The 10,169-nt window shown below is 35.4% G+C and overlaps 1 protein-coding gene across 1 annotated transcript; it reads right to left on the reverse strand.

The window, feature by feature from the left end:
- Window positions 1-1,874: 1,874 nt before the first annotated feature.
- On the reverse strand, window positions 1,875-10,067 carry LOC144957585 (uncharacterized). Its single transcript, XM_078888929.1, has 4 exons — window positions 10,046-10,067; window positions 8,035-8,160; window positions 4,862-5,086; window positions 1,875-2,116 (listed from the first exon to the last, which is right to left on the reverse strand). Exons 1-4 carry the CDS (start codon window positions 10,065-10,067, stop codon window positions 1,875-1,877), a joined length of 615 nt encoding a protein of 204 aa, XP_078745055.1.
- Between the last annotated feature and the right edge of the window lie 102 nt (window positions 10,068-10,169).

The following is a 10,169-nucleotide window of genomic DNA, read 5'->3' on the forward strand; positions in this document are numbered from 1 at the left end:
AACAAATTGAATCATCGGAGACACATAAGTGTCACCAGTAGATAGATAGTTTACAAATGTCTGTCTTGTTTAGAGATAAAATTACATTTCAACGCCATTATAAATACTTACATAGCCTGCTACAAACATATATATATATATATATATATATATATATATATATATATATATATATATATATATATATATATAATATATATATTTATATATATATATATATATATATATATATAATATATATATATATATATTATATATAAACAATTTTTTAAAAACAAAAAATGAAGCGAGCACAATCTTGGAGCGTTCAAATACACAATACCACAATATTCAAGTTCAAGTTGCAAACACAGTGCGACTGTCCCTCACCAAAATCTTGTTCTAAATGTATCGTACAATACGATTCTCTGACACGATTGTCATAGCTCAGTTGATAGGGACACAGATCGATCCAAAGATCGGGTGGAGTCGAGATTTTTTATGACCCCACTGTCCACCCAGCAGTGATTGGGTAGCTGGTTTTGTCAGAGCTGGCGGAGAGTACTTTGCGATAGACTAATGTCCTATCCAAAGGATAGCATGCAATTGATAATATTGTCTGTTTCACGCTATAGAAACCGTGATAAACTCCGGCATCCTGGCTCTGAAGAACTACTATCATTCATTCTCCGTGATGTTCTTGCGCATGAGAAAAATGCGTTAAAATGATCTGGGGTCTTCAATGACTGTTTACGGTGTAAATTGCGTACAGCGGCGGTCGCTGTTCTATGGCAGCAGTGCTGCACCCCCCCCCCCCCCCCCCCCTGATCTATTTGACTTTGTCAAGAACGTAACCAATTTTCCCCTTAAGCCGGCCAATGTCTTGTCTTGTACTCCATACTTCGAAGATAATCGCGACTGTGTGTATGGTGAGAACAGATGGATGTGTTTAGGCTTTTATTTTGATTTTCTCCGTTTCTCTGTCAAATTCAATTTGGTCATTTATTGTTTTAATATTGTCAGGCAGAGAATTCCATATTCCGATGGTGTTTGGATGGATGGAGAGAGCAGCTATACTTATCGACCATGACTGAATCACACAATTCTCAGCAAGCGTCATTCAGACTGCGAAGCTTACTACTACTACTTTGGGGGAAAAAAAACGAGTTGAGATGAGCATTGACTCGTGACTGCAGGACCTGGTATGAGTTTTGTTTTCTTGTGTTTTACATAAGGCTATCAATTGGGATTGTTGTCAGTCCCTGACGGGCCTTTAAAGAGGACTTTGGCTTTTTGTATATTGTGTCTCTCATGTAATGGCGACCAGTTTAGGCTCTTGCGCATCTCACTGACGCTTTCAGCCCTCCTGTAATTGTTACAAACAAATCTACATGTTCTATTTTGAACTTTCTCGAGCTGTTATGTCTGCTTTTTACTCTTGGAATCCCAAACGCATGCACTATATTCTAAAATTGACCGTACGTAGACTTTATAGCAGGTTTCTCTGATGTTCCTTGGACAACTTTGTACATTTCTTAAGAATCCAAGTTTTGTATTGACCTTTATACAAACTTTATCGTTGTGGTGCTGCCAAGACATTTTGTTGTCAATAGTTAATCCAATAAATTCTGCTTTTTTGTGTGTCTTCATGTATCTAATAGTCTGAACTTATTTTCTTGTTGTTTGTTATACGAATTAGTTGGCATTTATTTGGGTGGAATTCCATTGTCCATTCTTTCTCCCACGATTGTAGTCTGTCCAGGTCTTCTTGAAATATATTGTAATATTTTGATGTTTGAATTTCCCTATAAAGAAGGCTATCGTCTGCAAAAAGTCGAATATTTTATCCTTTTGATACTTTACTGATGTAAATAATTTTTTAAAAAGAAGTTGACCTAAAACTGTTCATTGGGACCTGATAGGACTGGAAGTGATGATGACATTTTGTTCTCAACCATGACTCTTTGGGATCGCACCGAAAGAAATGACTTATTCCATGCGTGGGTAGTTTTTGAGATCCAATAGTGACAAAGCTTGTTCAAGAGGCTTTGATGGTGTACTTTATCAAATGCTTTGCTGAAGTCCAGTAGAATGGCATCTGTCTGTCCTCCTTTATTAATCGTATTAGCAGGGACGGCTGGTAATAATGGGCAGGGTGGGCAAATACCAGCCTGTTTTTTCAAGTTATAAGCTGCATTACCAGGTCCGAAATAATCTAATTTAAATTAGATAATTTTAAAAGTTAGTACTTAAACTTGATACTTCGTACTGAAATCAATTTGTATGTATTTTGATAGATTGCGAATCACCATGCACCCCGTAATGCATAAACCAGGATACGCTCCTGTTCTTTTTTTATCACCACCCCCCCCCCCCCCCTTCCCAACCACTCCACTCCGCCCACATCGTCATCTCATCGTCACGTCGCCTGACGGTGATTTTGCTGTCTGGCCTCTCTAGTACTAGGTCGGGCTAATTCAAATGAGCCCACCTTATAAACCAGTGAGCACTAAATAGAGATTTTGGCAAACGAACTTTTTCTATTTATTGCCTTACTTGTGCTGGTACCATTGATGTAATAACATTGGGAAGGCTCCAGTATTGAATTGAATTTATCACTTTACTAATATTATATCAAGTTAGTATTAACTTGTGTTGTTTTAATATATTTGTTTATCCATTTAACTTATTTCTTTTTTTTTTTCTTCTCGTTTTCTTTAGTGCTTCTCAAAATTCATTTATTTAAATTGTTGTCTTATTTGTTTGTTTGTTTTGTTTTGTTTTTTTTTTAAACAAATTAATTTGTTCCTTTTTTAAAAAAAAATTCTTAAAGTAATTACCGCTGTATTTTTATTGCCAGACTAAATATTTTTGCAAAACAATGTATTTTCTATTGCATTCCCTCTAATAAAACACTTTTATTCAGAAGTCACGACTAAAGAAATATATAAAATACAACCACCATTTTGGTTTACTCAACAATTGAATTAGTATACGAGAAATACTCTTCTGAGAAAGGAGAGAGTTGAATTCTAAGTTATAGAGGAAATAAAGACGTTTAAAGGAAGGGTGGGCAGATTCCGTACTTGCCCGTCCTGAAGCTAATACATACATAAGATAAGAAGAGGCGGGAAGCTAGGGTTGGTTGGGTAAGGAGTAAAGATAACACGGTCGTTATTGTTATAGTCTAACGAATGCATGAGGAGAGATTGGTAGCATTATTTAATTTGTCTTAATTGTATTGTATGAATTATTGGCGAAAGCCTAAGATTAAGTAAACTTTGTTTTTAATTTGTCTTTTTTTGACTATGGAACTGATACTTGTCATAGCAGACCTGCCTACTTGAAATAGGAAAATAAAAATCGTAGTTTTCAGGGTTAATAAAATGGTAGATATTTTAACTATCCTTTAAAAAAATCACCGGAATTTTTGTCTATTAAGGTATCAAATTTTTAAAAAAACGAGAAAAACGGATTGGAAACGTAATAATGATGGTGATGGTGGTGGTGGTAATAGTGATGGTGGTGGTAGTAATGATGATGGTAATATTATTATTGTTATTATTATTATTATTATTATTATTATTATTATTATTATTATTATTATTATTATTATTATTATTATTATTATTATTATTATTATTGTTGTACGTATTGGTGGTATTACGATTATTGTATTTTTTGTGGTTATTAATGGTATCAATTTATTGTTTGGTTCCATTTACCATTTTTTTTCCACTTTCATGTATGTTGTCATCAAATTGTATGATTTAATGGCGAAAGCCTAAGATTGAATAAACTTTGTAATATCGTATGGTAATTATCATTGTCGACGACATCGTAGTTGTCATCATCATCATCATCATCATCATCATCATCATCATCATTAACAACAACAACATTAACAACAAGTACTACAATAGCAATAAAAACAATATCAACATCATCATATAATTTTCGTCATCGTCTCCACAACTATCATTCTAACCAACAGCACCACCAAAACCACTACCATAATTACATCCTCCCTCACCGTCTCCTCTTCCTCCTCCTCCTCCTCCTCCACCACCACACCACCACCATTATTCCAACTGCTACCACCACCGGCACAATCATTCTAACCACCAAGAGAGCAGTAAAAATGATGCAATTTGAGCTCTGAATGAAACTCGAGTCATATCGCGGTTGTTGCTTCTCGATGAAAAATTTAAAGTTACTACGTACTTCTGAAAATGTAACAGAAATATCAATCTCGCCGTTGAGGGATTAAAGCATCTATTTAATTTTTCGAGTGAACGAAATGGACTTGTATTGTCAAGGTGTTGTCGCATTTTGTCTCGTCGCTTTATTTTTGTTGTTGTATTCTCTTTCGTGATTCCTTTTTGATTACGTTTGGAATAATTAAAATCTACTGGTATTGTCATTTCATTGTGAATGTGATTATTTGTGGTTGAAATTTTTTTTTTTTTAAAGTTGAAATATAACATATATATATATATATATATATATATATATATATATATATATATATATATATATATAATATATATATATATATATATATATATATATATGACCGAATCATCTTTGCCCCACCACTATAAATAAGCTAGAACCGCCACTGCGTATTAGCAAAATCATTATGAGTCGTGATCTGTTGTGACTTGCATGAACGGTGTTTGCGAAAGCCATGTTGGAAATTAGTCAGCACGTAGTGATTACCAAGGTGTTTCATGGTATTGCTGCATATTATGTACGTGTTCCAGCAGTTTACATGATATTGATGTGAGAGATACTGGTCTATAGTTTTCAGCACTGTGTTTGTCGCCCTTTTTGAATATCGGTGTAATGTTGGCATCTTTCCAGTCTTAAGGAACTTGACCTTGGTCCAAGAAGACTTGGTAGAGGAATGTATAAATGGGAGCCAGTTCGTTACAGAACATTTTAAAGTATTTAGCTGATATGCAATCTGGTCTAAGAGCCTTATTTTCATTGAGATTTCTCATAAGCATTGAAACAACTTTCTTAGGTACAGTGATTTGCTTCATTGGGTCTACTTTGTTTCCAATGAGTTTCCCCTCGACTTTGCTAGATGGTTCGGAGAATACTGAGGAAAAAATTGTTCATTCAAGATATTTGCCTTTCTTACTGACTCTTGTGTCAGCTTTTGATTTTTGTCTTTCAGTGGGGCTATTCCAATATTTTCTTTGTTTTTACCTTTAATGTACGATCAGAGTTGTTTGCTTCGCTGTACTCTGTATTAAGCTGTTCGACACTGGTTTCTCGCAGATCGTTTAATATCTCGATATTTCTGAAGGACAGTCTCAGATGGAGACAACTTTGCTCTTTTGAACCATTTTTTCTTCCTCCTCAAGATGCGTTTGGTCTCTGTATTCATCCAAGGTTTGTTATTTGAGGTAGTTGTTAGTTTTGTTGGTACATTTTCTTCTTGTATTAAAAGGAGGTTGTTCTTTACAGAATTCCAAAGGGAGTTAATGGACATATTTTTGTGATGTTTTAAAAAGAAAAAAAGCAGCTAAAATTATTTTTTGTCATTTTTCATAGACACAATATCAGCATTTTTCCACAATTAAATTTTCCGTTTATTGGCTTTCTTATGGGAGGGTTACATTGGTATTCTACTGTATACCCCCCCCCCCCCCCCACCCACCATTAAAAAAAATAAATGTAAAAGTGCCTTGCAAGTATTATGTCTCGTCTTCCAATGCTATCTATGAGCTACTGTTGTCTTTGTGCCTGTCTTAAACAAGTATTTTATCCAATTAAAATAAAAGTGTAAAAGCGCCTTACGCGCATTATATCTCGTCATAACATCTTATCTATGTTTTGTTACTGTCATCTTGGTATCTGGTTTAAACTAACCAGTGTTTTGTCCCCCCAAAAAATGTTAAAATGTAAAAGCGCCTTACCAGCATTATGTCTCGTCCTACAAGTAATCTGTGTGTAAATTACTGTAAGTCGTTTTATGGCGTTTGCAACTCATTTAGGTCATATCAGCGCCAGTAAAAAGTAAGAAAATGGGATAGTAAAAAGTTCTAGAAATACAATTAAAGTATCAAAAAAAAAAAAAAGGAAGAAAAAGGGGAATTAATTCAAATAGAGAACAGATGAAGATTCTAAGAGCACGCTATCAGTGTACTTTGTTTGAGATCACCTGAACGTCTCATCCAGACAAAAGCACAGGTCCCCACTAAGAGGAATACACTCAAATGTTTACAAATCATATATATGTAAAACAGTGCATAACAGAGAGATGATTAACAAGACAAAAAATATAATCTCCCAAAACTCTAGGTAACTATACATTTGACTATTTCCCTCCCAGTAAAGTACTCCTGCCAGGGCTAGGACAAAACTAAGTAATCTCATTCCAAGACAAAGACAGAAAGCATGTTGGAATACAGATATAGGGGGATAGAAGACACAGTAATTGCCTATCTGCCAACCATGGGAGGCCAGGGACCCCACCCAGATATTTCTGACTTAATGTCGTTATGTTTTCATTAAGATAAAAGAAAACCCTCTAAATTCCCACTGCTAGAAAATGAAACCATAACAAAAAAAAAAAACAAAAAACAAAAAAAACAAAAAAAACAAAAAAAAAAAAACACAACCCAAAAAATGGAAATCATTTATTTTATTTTATTTTTATCTCTTGTTTAACATTCGTTGTGGTTATTAATTTAGTATCATGACATCATTACAATCAATAAAACAAGAAGGCAATATTATAGCAATAACAATTTTAATCTTATCAGCAGTGGATATTTATTGTGTTTAATAGGATATGTTTTAGTTTTGTTTGATTTTGGAGTTAAAAGCTGTTTGCTACACCATAGGTATCTATCATGTCAGTGTCAGTAGAAATGTAGGCGATGGAAAAGTCAAAACATACAGTAATTGCTGGATTCTAGCCTGCCGAATTCAAGCACACTTGGCGATACAGCACGATGAATGGGGTGATCGACTGTGTTTGTTAGTTAACTCCAATGAGCACACTCAGAGAATAGCACGCATTTTGGCTTCTCCCAAACGCGTGCTAGAATTCAGCAAGTTCTGTAATAGACTACAATTTAGTTGTGAAAAATTTGTCAATCTAACTGGTGTTAGATAACTTTTATCTAAAATCTGAAAGGTGTGTATATGAGGAAGTACCAGGCAATGCATTGGGTCCATGGAGTCAGAGTTTATCTAGGTTTCTATAGCGTGAAATGGACAATAGCAATTGCTTCCTATCCTTTGGATAGGATGCTAGTCTATCGCAAAGTACTTTCCACCAAATCTAACAGACTCAGATACCCATTCACAGCTAGTTGGACGGGAGTTCAGAAAAAAATCTCAACTGCACCCAGGATCGATCTCATTCCCTTTGCGTGTGAAGCGAGTGCTCTACCAATGGAGCTATTGGAACCCCCCAATGCAGAGAGATTTTCTTATATTTTTTCTCTCTGTTTTGTTCATCTTTAAACCTTTTTATTTAGATGTGCTTTCTTTAGCAAAACAGGAAAACAAAGGTAGGACATGGTGATTAGTCCAAAGAGTATTAGGTGAATGCGGTTATCACAGATTCTGTCCCTTAGTTGTAACAAACACAGTGAATACTTTTAAGAGGACAGCACACGTGTAAACACTTTTTTTTTTAGGGCTCGATGATTTCTATGAGTGAACAAAACTCACAAAATCACACAAAACCATTTTAAAAACAAGCCTTAACGCCGAGATACCAGTCCCCATGTGGAGAGGTCATTGTAATTTTTCTTTGTCCACAAACTAAGGGACTGAATTTGGTAGATAACGCATTCACTCAATAGAAGTAGATCCATGGACAATCTATCCAAGCGTCAGTATGAAACCATCTAAAATTAACACTCAGTTACGAGTATAAGACACTCTTTGTCAAGAATATATAGTAAAATGGTTACAAAAATTATGTGATTATTAAATTCTATCTAATATATAAGGAAAAAAAACCCAACCTCCCCCCCCCCCCCCCCCCCCCCCAAAAAAAAATAAAAAAAATGATTGTTTCTCTACCAACAAAAGACTCCGGGTAGAACTTAAGAGAAACCAAATCAGATGGTCTCATTCCAAAACAATGATACAAAACCACTCGGAAAAGACTGATGCAAATTCCACCAATCAAATAGTATCTAAGAAAAACTACATGGACAAATAAATCAGTTATAAATATAACGTGAATGCTTTTAGGTGTTTTTGAGGTTTTACAGCGCTTGCGACACATTTCCGTGCCAGTAAAATGAAAGAGAAATGGAATAGTCAAATGTTCTGAATTCACAATTGAAAGCTCACAAGAAAAAGTAAGACAAGTGGAATGGTTCAAATAAGGAACAGAAGTAGATTCCAAGAGCATACCATCAATGTACTTATCATCTCTCCGAAAAAAACAAAAACAAATGGAAGGTTCTATACATTTGACTGTCTCCCTCCAAGTTAAAGATCCCCAACAGGACCTGGAAAAACCTTTATCTGAATCCAGAACAAAGACAGAGCGCAACATGGAAAGCAAAATCATATATTATAAGGGGACAGAAGACACAGCAAGTGGCCTCTCTGCCCCCCATGAGAAGTCAGATGACACCATCCAAAAACATAATTTTTAATAATGGAGATTAAAATTAATAGAGACCCCCCTTGACCCGCGAGGAGGCCCTCGTGGGAATTTCATTCATCACACATTACAATTGTTATTACAGTCCATTCAAGATTTAATAGCGGTGTGTAAATCACAAGCAATTTTTTTTTTGTTTGTTTGTTTGTTGCTTTAGGTCTCTTCCAACACAATTGAGGTTATATGAGAGACCGCTGAAACAAAAAAACAAGCAATCTAACAAAAATAGTACAAATGTAAATCAAAATCATAACCTAAAGATATCATAAGCTAAATTATAAATAACCAAGAACAAACAGGCAGAAGATTTACAGAAAAAAAAATATCCCCTGTCAAAAATACAATCACAAACCAAAGAAGCAGGATAGGCTAGTAAAGAGAAGAAGAAACGACATCACTATCGGATCGTACACCCATGCGAACATCATAGGTATATGATTCAAGGGTGATGCTCCCATCCAACCACCCGCACAAGCAATTTTCATACAATGTAAAATAATAATGTGGCGATAAAAACATATCGTGGACATTTATCACAATGGTCTCTCTCTCTCTCTCTCTCTCTCAATATTTGAAAACTACATACAACTGATCAACTGATTCAATGAATTCAATTCCAGTCTATATAAAAATAAGTTTACACATCCGAAAGAAGATACCATTAATTAACATCTTGAGCATATAGCATTGGACAACATAAAAAAGGAAATGTAATTTGAAATAACATGTTGTCCACAATCCCCATCAACTTTGCATTATGGTCAAGTACGCCCACTTTTACTTGCTAACATTGAGGAGAGTCATGACATAAGAAGAGATATATTAAACAGAAAATTACATCACAGTGTATATTAAAATAAACATAGTTTACTTTACATTTGGAATTCTTACATAAAACAAAAATCAACGATAAAAATGTAACATAAAAGAACATGTCTGGTAAACATCAAATTCCTTACAGGAAAGTACAGTGAAACCTTATTCACATCATCATTGCCACAACCACCTCCACCACCACAATCATCTTTATGTTCTTAGAGCTTAGTTGACAAGGACAGCAGCTTCTAATGGTGCTAACACTACTACTATGTTATGACGATCAACACAATCTCCGATCTTGACACGGTGGGGGAGCTTGAGGCAAATCGGGGGGTAAAGGAGTAATTCTGGTTGACTGTCACGAGACCATCCCAGATGTCGAGCCTATAGCGAGCCACCTGACTGGTACACCCCGATATGTGACTAATGGAAATCCAACCCAGTGCCCGGATGGCCCCATCCCAGGCCCACACTACTATGTTCAATGATGGAAAAGTAGAAAACGGTAGGGGCAGCCCCTACCGTTTTCTACTTTTCTGTGTTGATTCATTTGAGTTTCTTCGTTGATTCACTTGAATTATACTTCTGCTGCCTTACCGTGTTTTTGGACCGTCCCCATCAGTTACCCGAAACGTCCATTGTCTGTTTTGTTCCCATACGAAGCCTCTCCATTTTCACTCTTTCATTAGTATGTTCAATGACAAGGACTAACTGGAGTTTG

Source organism: Berghia stephanieae, chromosome 12 (genome assembly GCF_034508935.2).
Source record: "Berghia stephanieae isolate SIO BIC M18660-M18661 chromosome 12, UCSD_Bste_1.3, whole genome shotgun sequence".
In the NCBI taxonomy this organism is placed as follows: domain Eukaryota; kingdom Metazoa; phylum Mollusca; class Gastropoda; order Nudibranchia; family Aeolidiidae; genus Berghia; species Berghia stephanieae.

What these genes read in the sequence shown, in the direction of transcription:
- LOC144957585 (XM_078888929.1), bottom strand. Translation starts at nt 10,067, where the DNA reads ATGGGGACGGTCCAAAAACACG. An exon ending in CTACCCGGAGTCTTTTGTTG is followed by an intron (nt 5,087 to 8,034) that starts GTAGAGAAACAA and finishes TTTTTTCCTCAG; the next exon opens with TATTCTCCGAACCATCTAGC. An exon ending in CCAAGTCTTCTTGGACCAAG is followed by an intron (nt 2,117 to 4,861) that starts GTCAAGTTCCTT and finishes CATTATTACCAG; the next exon opens with CCGTCCCTGCTAATACGATT.